This window comes from Falco naumanni, chromosome 8 (genome assembly GCF_017639655.2).
Source record: "Falco naumanni isolate bFalNau1 chromosome 8, bFalNau1.pat, whole genome shotgun sequence".
Classification (NCBI taxonomy): domain Eukaryota; kingdom Metazoa; phylum Chordata; class Aves; order Falconiformes; family Falconidae; genus Falco; species Falco naumanni.
In genome coordinates this window covers 1,321,576-1,341,108 of record NC_054061.1, presented here as the reverse complement: position 1 = coordinate 1,341,108, position 19,533 = coordinate 1,321,576, and the positions used below count along the sequence as shown (strand labels likewise).

Below are 19,533 nucleotides of genomic sequence, written 5' to 3'. Positions count from 1 at the left end.
TTAGCCCCCCAGTGGGGAGAACGGCATTGAGACTCTCCTCTCATACCAGACTGGCGGGTATATATGCTGCCTTCCACTCAGGGGAAGATATGGAAAAGTTTTGGGAATAAAGTTGGTCCCAAGGGAAAAAAGTGGCCTGTTTAAACAGTTTGCTGTGGTCTTGCTAGATAGCTAAATGACAAACAGCTTTCTTGCAAAATGAGGGACTCCCTTGACCACGTGCTTGTACCTGCGTGCTCTCACCTGGGAGGAATTGCTTTTGCTGGTGTCTTTCTCCTTCTTAGCCAAGCGCTTTTTTTTCTTGTGAAGAGGTTTGGATTCTAGGATCATTTCTTCTAGTTCAAAGGTTGGGTCACAGTTCAGTCTGCCTTTCTGGAGGAGAGAGAAAAGGTGGCCCTAAGTGATCGGAGCCTGCCTGGAAATGTGTCTCAAACTGCACCGTGCCTGGGAGCTGAATTTTGTAAAAAATAAACTAATTACAACTGCACACATAGCCAGAATGCCTGCTGTACTTCTTACATATTTTATCAGTTCCTTCAGCCAGGGGACACTGTCAAGGTGTGACAATTGCTCCTTTTGTGCTCACTGCTTCTACTCTGCCCTTTGGCTGCTTTGAAGTGACAGCAAGGACAGGGTGTCTTGGCTGGGAGGAGTGCAGCAGCCTGCAGGACTGGTTTTAAAGCAATAGCAAAAGCAATAAACCCACCACAGAGAAAACCAGCAACTGAGGGGGGAATAGATAATAAATATTTATATTTAATAAAAATATATAATAATACATTAACAAATACTCATAGCTTAGCCCAACTTTCGTTTGGCTGAAAAACAGTCAGAGTAGCACTGCACACCACAGTCCTTGGATTATTTTCCCTAAGGGTTATGTTACATCTGTGCTGTTTTAATCCAATTAAAAAAGGATCAGAAACAGTAATCTACTGTATGTGTTATTTTACGTTGAACAATGGGCTTGTTAGGGAGAGCCATTACGGGAAGGAACAATTATGGCAGAACGGCAGGTGCCCTCCAGGCTGCTAACAGGGAATGTTATTAAAAAAGCAGATTAATTTTGGGGCACCCACACTTTGTAGTCATCCCCCATTAGTCTTTACTACACCCACAGGAAAGTGAGGATGTTGCCCCGGCCTCTCTTTTCCCCCGTCCTCAATGACATCTGATGTTCTTCTGGAAATGTTTAAGAATGTCCCACGATGTGGTGCCAGGTGTGAGGGCAGGCTACAGCGTGTAAGACTTGGGCACACTGAGAACCTTGTAAAATCGAATTGCCTTACCGTGGGAATGAATCCTGGCATGATCCTTTTCTGGAGAACAGCATCCCAGTTCACATCGGACAGATACGGGAAGTCCTGGATATCTTTCAGCTGAGAAAAACGCCTCTCAGGGTTCACCTCAAGCAACTGCAGCCAGAGTTAAATGGAAGAGGTGAGAAAGCAAGACCCTGAGATTCGAAGTCAGAGATGAGGTACTCACAGAAGTGCCTGTAGCACCGAGCGGGGCTCAGGACCGCTGCGTTATCGCCCGCACTTCAGCTGGGTGCCTCTCCTCTGTGCTCTGGCTCAGCTTCCCTTTGCCAGTGGATGCCAAGGGCTCACAGTCTATTCATTATCATTTTTACGAACAACTTTTACCCACGTTATAGGAGCCGGCAACGAGGCAGTACCATGACATTAAACAATTTGCCCAAGGTTAAAAATAAGCATTTGTTTCAGAACGGGGAGTTAAACTCATGCCTTTGTCTTCCCAACTTAACACCGTATCAGAAAATCATCCCCTGTTTTCCCACTCTAGTAATGGAATATTCGTAAGTATAATTCCAGTGTGAAATAATGCATTCACACAGCTTATTTTCAGCATTTTTTTTAAACATTGCTGTAGGAATTACTGCTGTAGAAAGAAATGATTGAGGTTTGCCTCCAAAGTTCAAGGATTTGACATTGCATCAACTCCCGATAGCATGCACTCCAAAACCTAGGAGGAAAACCAAACCACCCAAACCCTTGGGAAAGGGGTGGATGAGGTGACCCCCCCAGCCCCACCATGGGGCACCGGCTGTGGGCAGCCAGGGCACGGAGGTGTGTCCCCCAGGTCGCCCCCCGCGCAGCCCTGTGCTCCCATCAGCTCTGCAATCCCATCCTCACGTGAGCAATGAGGCTTGGCGAGGAACGATTATTTACCTTGAACATTAATAAACACAGAAATTCACAGATGTCTGAGCCAGGACAGAACCACAGTGGCCTCATAAATAATACATCTGGCTGTTAAACCAACTGCAGAGGGGCACTGGGAAATTTAATTGTGACATTGCATTATTTATTCACAAGGGAACCTATATGGCTCGCGGCACGCTGTGGTCCAGGGAAAAACTTCCAGCATAACAACACAGAGGACATCTGCAGTAAATATCTCTGTATTACTGTTAGGCTTAATGAAATATTAGCTCTATTTCATTTTAAGCAAATTGAGATATTCTTCAACTTTCTTCTTGGAAAATATGCCATTGGTTCTGTCTCATGCAAAGAATTTATGTCTCATTTTCATTTAAAACTTTTGAGAGTATTTCATTAGAGACGGCAAAATACTTCTTCATACTGTTTGGAACAAAAAATAGATGAAAGCTACATGAAGTACTACTATATTGCCTATACTCATTTGAAAATTAGAAAACTATTTCCATACTATCCAAAATACGCAGCTAGTGCCGTTATGCAAGGTTTGGCATTTCATCTTTGCTGCCACTGTATGCAAACAGCGCCTGACACTGTCAAGCAATAGTTTTGTTTATTGAAGCTATGGCTCCACTTCAAACATGATTTCAGCTTCAGAATGATTCCAGTAATGATTTTGAAGCAATTTTGATAACAGCTTTACTAAAAAAATAATTACAGTGGTGCATAAACCACATGGCACGGAAAGATTTCAACAGCATCAGCACTTCTTGCAAATCTTTTAATTGTTGGGAGAATTTTTTTTTTTTCAAAATAAAAAAATGTATGCTGGTTTTTGGCCAAATTTTTTGACATATACATTAATATCTACTTCTAAGTTACGTCATTCCATAGAGACAAAGTCAGAGGAGGAACTCTGGAAGCAAAGACTGCGTGTGACCTTAGAAGAGATGCATTAGCAGCAGCTGCGCTGGCCGGCACAGATTTCATCCCACCAGCCCAGGACACTGTACTGCTAACTGGTTATTACACTAGTGCGGCTACAACATTAAAAGCTGGCTATTTATCAGATGGCACCATCTGAAGGTCACTAACACTGCGTCTGGACACAGCTTGCGATGACTCCCCACAATTTACTGCAACGGCTACAAAGCACGAGGGCAGGTGCTTTAGCAGGCGCCCAGACAGGACCCACACGTGGCAGCCCCTGCGCCAGGCGCTTCCCTGGCTGCCCTCACCTTTTTGATCAGTGCTACCATGTCCGCAGACCAGGCAGCAGGGTACATCACTGTGGCCGTCCTGAACACGTGAGCGATTTCATTTGTGGAAGTGCTGGAGCGGATATGATACGGCCTCTGAAAAACGCCACAAGGAAAGCGTTTTAATTTATCTGCTTTGTCAGACTCCTTGGGAAATCTTTTTAAAGCAAAGAAGCTACAAACGGTCTCTGCCTATTCCTCGGGCCTCCTGTTGAAAGTCTCCCCATGTGATGGCAGCTCAGTTGAAATAAACAAAATAATAATGTCAGTAAGAACAACGATCACTAGATATTTAAACAGCACAACAGACAATGGGAGCAACACCCACAAGTTAGCATCGTTAGCCAGCTTGTTTCAATTGTTTCAATACCTGTGTCTTGCAGGGGTATCAAAAAGGCTTTTTATACAGCTGGTGCTGTGGCTAGAGCGCTCCCAACATTCCCTGTAAAACGTGTTGCTCTTTTCAGTTCTTCACTCATGTTGGAGACACCACAAGTGAACAGGAGCAGGATTTCTCCCACCTGTCAAACCGGCTGAAAAAAACATGTCCCAGGAGGGTTACAAGCACGGCTGGGACACCAGGCTGCAGGATGACCTGTCCCTTTGGAGCACAGGGCTGCCCCAGCCCCAGCTCAGCACCTGGCCACCTCCAGCTATAGGCAACGTACAGCCGGCGTGACGGGGCAGGTGAGTCACCTCCCCGTTCAGCTCCCAGCTACAACACCACTGCCCACCTGGGAGGATTTACAAGAGTAGAGTGTTCCCATTTTGAAAGATTTTTGATTCCCATATTTTTACAGTGTCTTGGGAGGGTAAGGGTGTTAAATATACATTTAAAAAACAGTAGATATAAATTGTGAGATCGAACCAGGTGCATTATACTTAATGTGTACTGGCACTAGACGGACCTCAAGGTCTCCCTTCACCTCCTCCCCACGGTGACCACCACTGGTGCCACCCTCTTACCACGGCTGTGCCATCAGCTGGAACACCTAACCGTTTCTGCTCCCATCTGCTTGCCATCAAGTCAAAAGTCAATGTGATGAACACTCCTGCCATTCATTTAACATCACAAATGGAAAACTCAAGTATTATATTAGTATGTTTACAGGGGGCACATGGCTTCAGATACCCAGCAGGTCAGAGAGCCACGTCCCCTTAATGTGTGCTACCTGGGTCACTCACAATTTGAGATACACAAATTAATTTGAAAATCTGTTCTTTAAAATATATTCATCAAAACATCTTTTTTAGACTTTCTGTGAAGACTGACGATAGAGTTTCTTAAAAAGGTGTTTTGCATGCTCGTACCAAAAGAAGTTTCCTAGCTTCACAAGATTTTAAACAACCTTTTGCTTAGAAGAATGTAATTTAAATACTTTTGTCCCGCTTTTTTTACACTACACTTCTAAAACACTAACCTAGCCGTCTGTCTGTGAGGCCCCCAACCCTACCTGAGGTAGAAGCAGACCACTGATGGGGCAGGCAGGGATTATGCGTTATTAATAATTCATGCATTGCAGTTTGTGTTTACTCAAACTGCTCAATCTCATTACAACAGCAACGAGATTTTTTTCAAGTTTTCTTTTTTTCCCCACAGGATGGGAACTCAAAGCCAATTATATCACAGACCCAACTTCAGGCACTGCCACTCGCTCGCCTTGCCCAGCTTGTGTCAACCCAGAGCTTATGCCAACCGGCGACGGGGACCGGAGCCACGCGCACCGTACCCGGGTCCTGAGCAGCTCGTAGGCAGTGACTCCCAGTGACCACCAGTCCACAGCAAAGGAATAGCCGGTGGGTTTTGCAGAGTTAAACATTTCAGGTGCTGTAGAATACAGAAAAGGAAAAAGTTTGCCTTGCTGCAGTCTGGAGTGGAAATGAGCAACACAGAATGCTTGACCCGTGCCGAGAGAGCATCCCTGCTACTCTGCCCTGGGCACAAACCCGTGTCTTACCCTTCACCTGCCTTTGCCAATTTCTGCTTTTTTCTCCAGACCAATGGCACATGGCTGTAGATCGGCGCTTTACCAAAACACCGCTGCAGTGGGCATGAACCAGAGCGCAGAGGTTTCCCTGGGGCAGTTCATTCTGTGGTCTCTGTCAGGTTCCCCCCACTCTCAGCCTTGCAGCGCAGAGGCATCCCGCCGCACCCACTCTGCTGCTCCCTGCAGCCACACGGCAGCACCCACCGGTCCCATCCTGCCCGGCACTGCACACCTCTCTGCCCTGACCCAGTTCCCAGCACCCCGCTCTGCCCAGACACGTGCCTGCCCTGGGAGCAGCCACCCCTTGAAGCCCTGACCCCGCCGACTAGCCGCATGTGCAATTAGCACCGGGAGGAACATTTTCTACTGTCTTGAAACCCAAGCAAGCGTTTCAGCTGCTCTGCCTTACCCTCCCCACCGGTGGAATGGGACTGCCAATAATTTCTGCTTCAACAGACTGTTACAAACCTTGATTGATTAATGTGCATAAATGATGGGATGGCCTGGAGAAACAGGTTTGCTACCACCTTGGTAACCGGAATGTTTAACATTCAATAAACACAATCCAATTCGTTTGGATTGTAAAATGCGTTATGTGACTCCTGTAATCACCAAGAGATTCATCAGGCCCCCTTCGCTCCTGCGGTATACAAAGCACTGAAAGCCCAACCGTCTTGGCGCAGAGCCCTGCCCGCGCTGCTGTGCTCCCGGGTGCCCTAGAGCCCCACGGTCCCCTCCACAGGGATCCCAGCGCTTCTCTGCCCCCAAAGCCCCAAAAGAACAAACTCTTTTTGCCAACACAGAACTTGCTCGTTACCCCACAGTGAACGTGCTTCAGAATAAGGACTGACCCTAATTCACCGAATCTGGGCGTAAAATTGGCCTGAGCATCTCCTCACCTCCCCCAGCTCTCTGCCCTCAGCTAGTGCTCACTAGATCTTCATGCTGGAGAGCTGTTCCCATCCCACTCCTATCTCTGTTTCATATTTGAAAGTACTTCAGTCTGGCAGAGCCTAAATACAGCCTCACCCAGTGAATGGAAGTGCCTCTTCAGAAACATTAACACGCAGCGTAAACGCAGACATAGTGCCAGCTGCACCCTGGGCAGGGGGAAGCACATTTTAACTGTGCAAAGCCCAAGAGCCACAGCTTCTCAGAAGGAGGTTACCAGGCTAGCAGGCAGTGGGCAGAGGCACAGGCTGAAATGTGCTTTCTTAGCCAATAAATTTCCCTTTTGAGAGTAAGGAAAAAAAAGTACTGCGAGATTTTGGTGTCAGCTGGGAGGCAAGAATTGCTCTACACAAAAACAAAACAGGGAGCATGTTTTGTGTGTGTTTTCCTTTTTGAAAGGACTGCACCAGTGATGCAAAGGTGAAAGATCAACTCAGTCATCTTGATAAAAAGGAGATTCCCAGGGGATCCCCCTAAGGGACTGGGCTATGCAACAGCTGTAGGGAGGCTGCATTATTTAGGCCTGAGAGGCAGCATTACTGTATGTGAAAGTATGGATTTTGTGTGTGCGGGGCTGTAGCTGTGCCGAACTGCTTTCAGTTGGGGAAGCTGAATTTATGGTTACAAAGACTTTTCTGTGTCCTGTCTGCACAGGAGTTCTTTTAGCATTAACTCAGGGTGTTTCTCTCTGGTTCACCAGCTGCATGCCCTGGCCCCAATTCCTCCCAGATCTGTCACGGTTATTTTGCTCTCTGTTTATTACCTGTGCTTGTGCGCTAAGTCTCAAGTGGGTCTCTTGCTGTCTGAAAAGTCGGCTGCTTCACTGATTTGGACAGTAAGTGAACGTAAGTAAGTTTTCTGTACTCCCCTTATAAAGCAGAAAAGAAGCAAAATTTTTTGAGTACTAGGGAAGTGAGGTCTGCATGGGGGGCAATCACTGCGTGCCCTCCTTCCACGCGTGATGATTCGCTCGTGAAGGCTGTTCCCCCAGCCGACCCCAGACTGCCACGGAGCAATCCACCGCTCCAGTCACCTTGTCCTGGGAGAACAGCCCTCCCTGCACACTCCTGCAGCTGCCTGACAAGTGCTCTTGCCTGGGGCTAATCCCATCCCATTGCCTGGATGGTTTTTATCACTTCCTAAAACCTGCAGCTTTTGTGAACTGAGGAAAGAAGGGAAGGGGATGGTACAGAACTGTAGCAACCAGCCCAGCTACTCAGCTCCGCGGGCACTGGAGGCTGGTGCCACGCTGGCAGCGCAGCGTGCAGGATGTGCTCAGCACCAGGGCACCCACCCCACTGCCCCTGTGCACCCCCATCGCCCGGGCTGCACTTGCTGCAGCGACAGTCACATTTACTGCTACCAGCAATACAGGTACAACAGCAGGGGTTTTGGAAAGACTGAAAAATAGGCTCAGCATTTATCTCCCGGCCGTGGCGGCCGCTCCCACCCCAGCTGTGCCCCTTTCCTATAGGCACCGCTGCGCTCTGCACCCCCAGCGGCGCTGCCCTCCTGCCCTGCTGTGGGAAGGCAGGACGCTGCCTCTGCAGCAGGGGCAGAAGCTGAAGCCTCACTCGCCTTTTTCTGATGCAGCCTGGCACCAGTGCAGCAACGCTCTCGACCGCGTCAGCCCGACGCTAGAATATGGGCTCTTCCCTACCACGCCAAGTGGATGCTGCAGCGCAGGAACACAGCAAGCCTTACAGCCACTTGGCCCAAACACAGGCTAATTCTAGTTTTTAAAGCAGCCAATCTATATAAAAATTCCAATTATTGCTGGTGGTGCAGCAGTGTAAGACATGCTAATGTACTAAACTAGGGACTAACGTACGTAACTGGGGACTAAATACGAGCCTTTGTGCTTCGTTTTCCTCCTCAAGGCTAGCAAGAGCATTCCGTCATTGCTACACAGATTGACTGCTGCTTGTGAAATGCTCCAAGATCTCAAGAGCACAACTGTCTTTTTCTACAATGAAACCCATGCTGCACAGCATGCCATAACGGCACTAAACCCCCTGTTTGCAGTATGCTGGCTTTGGTCTGTGGTGTGGCATCAGCAGCGGGCGCACACTTTCCAGCTGGATCAGGGGGTGACTGGGGCAGGACTCCCACCATGTTCCCCTGCATCACCTCTCCAGTTTGCTCCTCATTTCAAACAAATCCACGTGTTTGGTTACATACCAGGAAGAAAAGAGTTCAAACTCTCATCAAAAAGGACTCCATCTGTATCCCACCGCAGCTGTCAAATCAAGCCCATAAAATGCTAATTCAAAAATACATAATTGTTATCGGTACTCACCCATATACGGCTTTGTGCCAGCAATGGTGGTGACTTGTATTTCTTTAGTCAGCATCGTGGCAATATTGAAATCAGTGATGTGCACATGTCCTGAAAGAGAAAGGTTAATGTGTAACTTGATTTGCTTTAATTTCCCACAAGAAACAGCTTTGAATCGGAAACATTAAAGTAAAATACTCCATGGAAAGGAATTTCCAGAAAAAAAAAAAATATTCTCGTGGGAGAACTGGTAGAAAGTATTTCAGCTTGCAGGCTGCTTACAGATGTATCTTGTCACATCAAACATCCTCTTATTTACCCTTTGGGGAGAAAAAAAAAGTATGGAGTTCTCCAATAAGTTATTTTATGATGATTGTTTTAAGTCTTCCTAAACTTGGGAGGAAGAGAGCTGAACTTTTCTCACAGAAAAAATTCCACTATGTTTTTTTTAGATAAAAAAAAAATCCTTTATATTTTTGGCTTTCTACCTGTCCTTTGCTGTTCCCAGGTACTGAGTACTCTCCATCTTCCTCTCTAGAGGATGTCTCTAGAATGGAACAAAACAGCTTTGACAGAAAGCAAAGGAGCCTCGCGCAAGAAATTCAGACACTGCGAAAACCCCCTTGGGGGGCGGGTAGGAATGGTTTCTGCTATCACTGCTACCATATGCACCACTTTTGCCTGCAAGTGAAAAGGAAACAAGAGGTGGACGTCACTTGCAGGGATGAGAAAGGAAATGCTTCCACCTCGCTCCTGCTGGCTCTTTTTCTTGCATTCTTTTTTTTTTTTCCCCAAGCACTTATTATTCCTTATTCACTAAACTCATACCAGTGAGCAGACGGTCTCATACAGCAGTACAGGTGGTAGCACAAGGCTGGCTTCATGGAAGTGAATTGCTGTGAAACTTGCCGGTTAATTCAGCCTAATTCTGATCAAACGCTGGCAGCCTTTTCCTCTTCCTGACCTCGGGCATCTTCTCCCAAGGCACTGAACTTGCTCAGCCCTGACAAAGGTGAGCTCATTGTCAAAACATCAGGTGTTTTGTGTTGTGTTTTGCAGACTCATCACCCTCCTCTGCAATAACAGGGGGTGGCTGAATTGCTGTTGTTTCCTCTCACCACAGAGATCAAATCAAAGTGGTTTCCTACTGATGGAGATGCTGTGACAGTACTTGCCTCCATCATTAGCTTCAACAGCTAGAAATTCACTGCTGCTTTAGTTCATGAGTTAAAATAGAACACAGTCACCTCTGTACATCTCAGAGTTGATGCTTTGGTAATGAACTTCTGTTGTCTTGCCTGGATGCTATGAAATATTTAAGTAAATCTTTACCATTGCTCCTGTCTGTTATATGAGGGCAGAGATACAAGTTTTCCTGCTGCAAATACCTGATCTAGCTGGGAAAATGTGAGGAACAAGAGCAGAATTTGTGATTTCACCCAAAAATGCTGTATCACATCCCTGTTCCTGCCTCTGTCTCTTCAATGACAGGGTGCAAAAGGGACCCTGGAGCGTGCGCGTCCAGCCGGTGTCCTGGAGGAGGGCTGGATCCACGCATACAGCTCTGCTGGAGACAGGCTCAGAGCAGCTCATGTTCCCAGCAGAACCGCTGGAAGCACGTGGCCTGCCGTGCTTTATGAAAACCCAGGCACATTCCCTGTTTGCGCTGCAGTTTCCAGGGACAGGGACCACCTCTCTGCTAGTGCTGGCTCCTGCCTCGTGCTGAGCCCTGGCACACGCACCCCCCAACGCCGCTGCCAGGCACACAGCCCGGGCAGATGTGACGCTGATCCAGAAGGCCCTGGGATCACACTGAAACCACTTCACTTCCATGTCAGCATCTGGTGAGGATGAGCAAGTTCTCCAGCCCCTCCCTGTGAAGTTACCATCCAGCTCTGGCAATTCCATATTCCCCCATCGGAGTGCCTGGGGCAGGGGGAGGGCAGCCCCGTTCAGGTGGGACCTGTCCTCACACCTGGGGGTCTCTGGGCTGCCAGCCCCACCCAGGCACAGATTTCCTTACCAAAGCTGCGGTGCTTGCCAGGCTTGTGCTGGAAGGAAGGAAAACGGGAGGTCCCTCTGGTGAGCCGTGGGCACTGCTCGGAGAATGCGAGTGAGGTGTCAGAGCTCACCTCTCACACCGTACCTGGTGGATCTGTCAAGAGCATACATCCCTCCTCGCTGCTTACACCACTCAACAAAACCAGCCAGGTCTGTCCACAAAATAACAGGCGTCAAATCGCTGGGGAATACTTGAAAGAAAAGATTGACACACACCTGTCTTGTCTGGATAAGTCCTCTATGTCCTTGCATTGTTTTTCTTTCATCCCCAGCTCTCGTTCCACTTTGTAGGGAGCTGTTTTCATAAATATGAATCATAAAGACTTATGAAGAATTTGATATTCCAAGCACAAATGCGCCTTTCTCTGGATGCATCTTTTAAACAATTCACTTCAAATAAATCACAAGTTTTATCAACTAGCCCACTTGGGGAATTATCAAATCAGGTCAATGAGGCCGGGGAAGAAGGCTCAGGACAGTATGAGGAGGCTGAACAGCAACGGCCGTGTTGCAGACTGGGGTGGACTGGGCGACCAAGGACAGCAGCTACTGGTAACTGAGAGGGATGTGCTGGGTGCTGCTGCTGGGCTTTAGGGTCAGACTTCAAGGCTGGTGTTTTCCTGATTGCTCAGCATCCCTAACTCAGCCAGTTTCGAAACAGCACAGCCAGAGCTGTCCTGCGGGCACCATGTCCTTCCCGAAGCACATCCCGCCTGCCTGAAATTGGCACTTTCAGATCAAGCCTTTGGTTCCACATTAAGGCAAAGAATTTTCTTACTATATTCAGCACCTCTGTTACTACATAATTCCTTCACCTTCCTAGAGCATCTTTCGTGCAAAAAATGTAAGGCTTCTGCAGATTCAACTAAGATAACATTCTAAAGAATATGAAACAAGAGGCATTAGGAGCTGTGGGGTATGGAGGATCTTGGACAGGCTGTGCCTTAACTTTCTTATCTGTGTTGAGAGGGCAAACAGGCTACGTGTGCAGTGCCTGCATTAGCGTCAGCTCACCCATTTTAGCACTGCCCTTGAGAACCTTTCGGCAGTGGTACGAGAAATAACACTGAGCCAAGTCATTATGGGGCTCTTGCAAAAAAACCTCTCAGTTTTACTAGAGATAAAATTGAGCTTTTCTTCAATTTTATTAGACAAATGACCTGGCCAAAAACTCCTGGTGAATTAGTGACAATTCCTGGAAACTGCCATCTGTTATAGTCTGTTATTCCCAGGTGAGCCGTGCTGTCACTGAGCCAAATCAATAGACTTATAAAAGGAGGAAATCACTTTGTGCTTGGAATGACTGCTGAAGGTGGTCATCTGCTGAGGATCTTTTCATCGTGGGACCTGATCCCAATCTCTGATGTTGGACAAGTGCTTTATTTATTGCACAGCAAGACATTTGCCCAATATTCTACTTTATTTATGGCTCACTTTAATTTCTTTGCTGAAATTGATATGGTAATACAGAATGTCACTGACTGGGGTGACAGAGGCAAAAGCATGAGGTGTGTGTCAAGTTCATGACCGTCAGCAGCAGGACAATACACTTCAATGTGTGGCATCACGAGAGGCATTTGTGCTATTAAAAACTTGAGCCAGCCTCCTACACAAAGATCAGACGATGGACACAAGGGCTCCTGCAGCCTTTCCAGCAATTTACACCGGCAAAAAGAGTGCTGTGGTTTGTAACAGACGTGGGTGCCTTTTGACATGCAAATCTGAAAGGGTGAAGGAGTCACAGCTGGTGAGGTACCCTACAGCTGGAAAGGCAGATGGGCCAAAGGACAGAGTTAGGGGGCAAGAAGAATCTAAACAACGAAGGACTGAAGTCTGATTGCTGAAGGTCTTTGGGTGCCTCCGCCTCTCAGAGGACTGATCTCAATCAAGAACATTATGAAAAATTGATATTGGCAAATAGCATCTATTATGTGATCATGGTTGTGAAAGCCTGCTGAAGGGAGAGGGGGAAGAATGGGAGCTGCAGCTCCGTTCATGGGGAAAGAAATCCTGAAAAACAAGCACAATCTACTAGGCTAAATATAGATAAACAAGCTACAATAACAGTTGCTCTGGGGACAAGAAGGAATTGAACTGTGTGCACGAAGCTTTCTGTATGCATGAGGGGACACACCTTTGCTGCCATGGATGAGGAAAAGAAATACTACAAGTCATAGTCAGAAGGACACTGAAGTCAAGGGTACAGCCACAGAAAATGACTCTGAAACCTCTGCAACAGACAGCTAAAAGACCACAGCGAGCAGAAAATGGGCTCAAAAATCAACCTAAATTGCAGTGTCATTATAGAAGTCTGCAGGTTCCGTCCTGCTGAGCTGAATGCAACCGCAGAGACAAGCGAAGCTTCCCCTGCCCTGTTCCTTCCCTCCTCGGGGACTGCTGACCTGCACCTCCGCGGCCCCAGTGCTCGCGGGGGGCTGCATCACCCTGGTCCTACAGGGTGTGGAGGCTCTTGGAAGATGGTGACAGGTCACTCGAGAGTGTTTGCTGGTGAGGACGGACCGACCACAGCCCTGCGCAGCGCTGGCAGGGAGGGCAGCCCCAGGAGCCTGGTCCTGCCTGGCCCAGCAGGTCCACAGCCCATCGGTGGGGGCTGGCAGGAGGGAGGAGGGGGCTCTGCATCAGTCCACGTGTGGGGCAACAGCAGGAGAAGCACCGAGTGAGGCAGGAGAACGCCTACTGCACTTGGGGGCAGAAGCACCTTTGCTGACAGCTCCTAAATAAATAATCAGCTAGCACTTTGAAATTAGAGGTCATATGCAAAACGGGGAGAGTCTGGGCTCTGGTGCTGCCAGGCAACCCTAGTCATCAGGAGAGCCACCAGCATCTCTATTACAGCCTCTGGAGTCATAATGAATTCAGATACGCTTGCTCCTGCACTGACTCTTTCTCTTTGAGTGCCTTGCTGTAGTTGCTAATGAAGATTTTCCACCACAAGCCAGTTACACAGGTTTTCAGAAAAATATGAAATGACAAAGTATTTTTCTAATGAGTTAAAAGCTAATAAATGTCAGAGAACTCTCACTGTGAGAGCTTTGCCAGTGCAAAATGTGTCTAGAGAGTAATGCATGAACATAGAGTCTTGTCTCAGAAAAAGAAAAAAAAAATGATAGCAACAGGTATGATAAATCCAGCCCCAAATCCTCTTTGGAGCTCCCTCCCAATGTCAAATGCTCGAGAAAGACGACAATACCTAAACGAGGACTATCTATTCAACCATAATTCATTCTGTTTGTGAGCATACGTTACACACAGCCTGCAATTACGTGAGCATTTCCATTCAAATATATACAATTTGTGCAAGTTTTAAGCAAGAGCCAAGGTCTTAAAATAAGGTCTGCTAGGCAACTGACCACAAGCAGCACAAAATGTCTCACCACTGCCTTCTAGGGACACCATTAGGTCAACCGACCAGAAGGAGGTGCCGATTAAACACTAAAGCCCCAGAAACACCACAGCATCAGAGGGTGCCCAGCGCCCTGAAGGTACTAGATGCTGCTGCTCAAAAAGCAAAAGACAGCAACCAGAACACAAAGGGATGGCCCTGCTCCCGAATGGACCGAGGGAGAGAAAGCAACACAAACCGAGGAAAACTGCAAGCACCAGAACTTCAGCTTGGATGTTCCTGTTTCTGACTCTGCTTTTATACATATGCATGAGGACTACAAAGCAACTGGCACTTACCATGCTCATCCAGTAAAATGTTGTCAGGCTTGATGTCTCTAAGAGAAAAGGCAGAGAAAACAGCCATTAGCCTAGAAAAGCGACATGAAACACAGCTGCAGGCAGTTCAGGGAAGCCCAAGCTCTGGACGGGGACACTTCCAGCAACATTGTGCCCTAGAGGGTGCCTTTGCTGGGGGTCTCCAGCTCTGATGTTCCTGCAGGGTTTGATTTAGGCACAAGAAAACGAGTAATCAAACATCAAAAGCAGAAATGGTGGTACAGGGCTATGGCTGCGAAGGCTGCTGTGGACTCAGGCAATCCACTGAAAAGGTTAGGGCTTCTTTTTATCTTTTTCCTTCTTTTACTTCTTGATCTGTTTCAATACTATATTGAGAGCTGTTCCCCATCTCTGCGCTAGAAGCAAAGGGGTACCCCACCGGTTTTATTCCTCAGTAAAAAACCACCAACAAAATAATAGTACCTATAGCAGTGCTGTAGGGAAATGCTTTCTGTTGAAGTGAGAACATGTACACCTGATACACCTGCTGCATCCACCCGAGTGACTTTACAAGACACTACCTGGTTTTAATGAGCTCATTACATCAGTCCCCATTCACCCGCTGTCAGCCTGAGCCAGGCACCTGGCAACTTCATGCCCCTGAGACCGTCACCTCCACAGGGCAGGCACTGGTGCAATAACCCTGTCCCCTCTCAATGCTTCCCAGCTGGCCCAGGGGTTCAAAGGGAAGAAATGAGCAGGTTTAGGATTTTATCTTCAAAAATGCAGTCACTGACCTAAAGTTTGGATTCACCTAGCCACCTGGAATCAAGAATAGGCAATATATCTAATTACCATGTAATAGCTTACAGTGCTCTGGTATCTTCTCACCCAAACTCCTTCCAGTGGGTTATAAACACCAGTCGCCTTCCTCGTGCTGTGCCCCATCACACAGGTAAGCGTTGTGAATCAAAAGAGCATGGGGCAGCCTCAGGTAAGCAAAGCTGTGCCATAAGTTTAGAGCCAAATGGTCCAGGTGCTCAGGAGCTCTGAATTTGATAGTGAAAAATGGTGATGCTGCACTTGGCATTTCTGAGAAAGCACTAATTTAAGCAAAAACTTTAAGGAATGTTTCAGCAAAAAGAGTTTGAAACAAAATGGATTCTTTCCATCTCTTGATACAAAAATATTTTCAAAGTTTCAAAATGAACTATAAAGACAGGTTTTCATTTCTCATCCAGTTTCCGACATTTTAACTTTTTTTTAATTTCCACTGGGGCCTTTCCTGATCTCACTCAGTCTGGTATGCAGCCTATGGAAATACACCAGCACAGTGAGATCATTACCAGGATGCAAACAATGAACCGAGATAATTTTTTTTAGTTGATTATTTGTACGTTTATTTTTTGTAAACTGGTTATACCATTTCCTAGACTGAAAAAATTAACAAATATCTCCCACTCTTCTACATGTAGGTGGGAAATAACTCCAGCCATCAGTCTGTGCTTGCTGTCTCTGCATGGCTTTGTTCAAGCAACATAAACAACCGCTTGCCTGTCTCCTTCCCAATTACAGATGTTGCAACATAATTGACTCAGCCGAGTCACTTTATCAATATAATTCTGTCCCACTGGGTTACAGTGTTAATTAAACAACTTGCATCACAACGTTGATTAAATAACTTGCAAATTTTACAGATTGCCATACATGTTTTGTTGTACTTGATTCACCTTAAACATGTATAGCTGCTGGAAATGCACATTGCAGCCTAAACTTTAGCTTCTCCCACCCATATTTACAAATAACTTTCCAGGAACTCGCAGAGGCTTTGCCCTTTGGCTGTCTGCTTTGTACCTGGACGGCCACAGCACCACAGGGATGTGGCTCAGAACAGGGACCGCAGCCCCCTGGGCACCCCGTGCGCCCACATCTGTCATGTCCTTCATCATTATGAAGAACAGTCTCCTTCTAACACAGACTCATTGAACCTCTAGCTCTGTAGTCCTATAAACCCTACTACTAGTTGCAATGCATTGCTAACAGAGGAGGATTTCCTCCCCGTGCTTCCCTTATGCCTGTGCCCCCCTTGGTTTGCTCGGGCCAAGGCAACAGCGTGAGGATTCACCCCTCGCAGCCCAGGACGGAGACAGCTGAGCCTGCACTCCATGTTTAATTCATGCTCATCCATTATTTGGTGCGGGCGCACAGGTGCCGGGTGGTGAGGGCCAGCGTGAAGCCCCCGTCACCGCACACCAGCCTCGTGTCCCAGGGCACAGCAGTGCCCGCAGAGCCGGAACGGGCAGCAGGGATGGGCTGCCTGCCTGCCCGCAGCGGGTGCATCGAGGTACAAATCCATGCAGGTACAAACCAAAACCAGCAGCATGGGAAGGTGAGACTCCTGAGAAAGTGGGAGCGACCCCCAGGGTGGGCTGGCTGCAGCCAGCAGGGCAGAACCCCCCAGGGCTCCGGAGCTCGCTGCGGGCATGGCAGCCCTTTGGCTTCCATCGCTCAGGAACGGCGGCCAAACGCTACCGGCACCAACACACATCAGTCTTTACCAGCCCCTCAGCAGCACGTTCCTTCCCCTACTGACAACCCACATAACTTCAGGTTTACATTTTGTACCATGCTTCATGTTTACACCTCAGGAGAATGCTCTTCTGGAGCGGTGTTTATACAGGAGACGGTAACCTTGCCGCCTCTATTAACCCCCTGCTAGTCCCTCCCTGTTCGTCACCCCTGCCAGCAGCCACTGAGTCACAGCCCCCGGGCCGGCGAGGCTCGCATCGCCCGGCGTGCCAGTGGGTGCCAGCCCGTCTGTCCGCCCGGAGCCAAACCCTGGAAAAGCTCTACCTCCTGTCACCTTGCAGGCCTTCGAATGTGTGGGAAGAGCTCTAATATTTTTTCAGTAGCCATGAAAGGTCTTGGTGGCCAAAAAGAAACTCACCGCTTCTAGAAAGAGATTTAACCTCGCACAGAAAAAAGCTGCATTTAGTCCCGTTCCTTGTCTTTCAGTGCCGCACAGAGAAGAGAGCAAAAGGAAGAGAGACCTCCAAGTGTGACAGCAGGGGAATTCCGAATGCTGATGCCTGCTCTCCCTGGACCAGGATGGATATTAATCAGCTACAACTAATTAAAGGTATTGGAGACAGCTTTTTGCAGGATCAGCAAACAGATCAAATACGCTGTATCACAACTACCCCAGAGGGAGAAATAAGATGTTCTCTGTTGTATAGGGAATGCTCTTCTCTGGGAAGCCTAGTGTTTTACATAAAAGCAAACACATGTGGGAGAATATTTTGTTTAGCTCTTCAGCTTCTATTTGTCTTTTCTGTCACAGAGGAATGTCTACCCCTACTGCAAACTGCGAGCATCAGCCCCCCACCCCCACCCCGAGGTCCCCGGCTGACCTGTGGATGATGTGCCTGCTCTGCAGGTAGTCAAGGGCCAGCACCAGCTCACAGATGAAGAGTTTCACGGTGCCTTCTTGGAACCGCACGTTTTGTTGGAGATGGTAACGCAGGTCCCCTCCAAGCAGCAGGTCTACAACCATAAACATATCTTCTTCATCCTGGAACGAGTACCTAAAACGGCACAAGCATGATTCAAGGATGACAATACTGAAAAAAGACAGGTTATAGAGGGACGTATGGCACCTCTGGGGATACTCATAATTTCTTGGAACTTTTTCACTTGGGAAATAATAATTTCAAGACCTTTCCATGCTCCATTTCCCGCTGTGACTCTAACTCCCATTGTCATACTTGAGATGACGAAAATTTAGCTTCAGATCCGTAACGGAGTCAGAGCAGCTTGCATGACTGACTGCCAGCAGCCCACTAGAAGAAGAGGAACAGAGTTCTGATGTCAAACTTGCTGCTATCAGCCACTTCAAAACCAACGCCACATCCCAGCGTCCCCAAAGCCATCACTAACAGCCTGCCGTGGTTTCCTCCTCCCAAGGGCTGTGAAGGGAGATGGATGGGGTCAGCGCTCAGGTGTCTATCGCAGGACACGAGTGGCAGTGACTGGCAGCACAGACCACAAAGAGCCCAGGAGGTGCGGACCACACATTTTCATTTGGGGAGGACTTATTTGTTTATTGTTTGTTACCTGAATCTGTGCTGGCACTCTGTGAAAATTGTCCATAAAGCCTCCACTGCCCCAGCTAGCACTCGTGGACATGAGATCCCTCCAAGGGATCTTGGAAGATCCCTTCACTTGCTGCCAAGTGCCAGCTGGCCCAGCAATCAGTAACTCAATACAGCAGTGGAAATCCAGCTTGGAGCTCTGGATAACTGCTGTCTGTTCCCCTTGGGGTTCACACTCTGCTCTTCAAGACGGACATTTAATCTTCTCCAAGCACCCAAGGGAACGGCTGTAGATCAATGCAGAGCAAGCACAGCGGTAGGCTGTGCACTGCAGGCACTCATAGCCAGGCTCTGGCTCTCCTGGCAGCAGCCTGTTAATAAATCCATTCGCTCAACACAACAGGGGATGCAGCTCCTATCTGCTGTTCCTCTTCAAGTGACCTCATTTGATGCAATTGTTTACACCAAGTGTCCCTTTCAGGCAGCTTATCAATCAGCTATGAGCTTTTTTCTCATGGATTTTTTTTTTTCACCAATACACCAGCTTCTTGATGTGATGAGCAGCACCATGCACCAGAACACCACTCCTCACAAAGCTTGTACTGTGTGTATCACTCAGAGTGCAGGAAACCTAAAGGAATGGTAAAGGCATCCCGAGGCCATGATAAGAACAGAAGTAGGGAAACTCAGATGATCTGCTCTGTACAGGTCTATACCTATGCATATGCTGTTTGGTTCTCAGCTGTGGAGTGAGTTTTGCATGGAACTGCCCGTTCAAGCAGGAAAGCAAAGTTTGGAGGTAAGCCCAAAGCTCCGGGAGGCCTAGATGTGTGGGTTTCATTCATACCTTAGAACAACACTGAATGGCAATACCATCAGAACCATGAGAGCTCACCTAACAGCACTCAAGTTACGAGAGATTTCAAAAAGGAACACAAAGTTATTCACAGAGCTGTGATTTTCAGTGTCTTAGGCTCATCTTTTGTGTTTAGCATTGGTAAGTTCTACCTCATTCTAAAAATAAATTCAATATCCAATAAA

General features: G+C 47.6%; 1 protein-coding gene across 1 annotated transcript in view; it reads right to left on the bottom strand.

The window, feature by feature from the left end:
- Positions 1-19,533, bottom strand: part of STK32A (serine/threonine kinase 32A) — a 34,695-nt gene that overhangs the window by 2,649 nt on the left and 12,513 nt on the right. The window contains exons 5-11 of the mRNA XM_040605197.1: positions 17,812-17,985; positions 14,423-14,460; positions 8,681-8,770; positions 5,173-5,270; positions 3,422-3,538; positions 1,290-1,415; positions 244-372 (exon numbers count right to left, since the gene is read on the bottom strand). Coding sequence (XP_040461131.1) covers positions 244-372; positions 1,290-1,415; positions 3,422-3,538; positions 5,173-5,270; positions 8,681-8,770; positions 14,423-14,460; positions 17,812-17,985 — 772 coding nt within the window. The remainder of the gene's footprint in view (positions 1-243; positions 373-1,289; positions 1,416-3,421; positions 3,539-5,172; positions 5,271-8,680; positions 8,771-14,422; positions 14,461-17,811; positions 17,986-19,533) is intronic.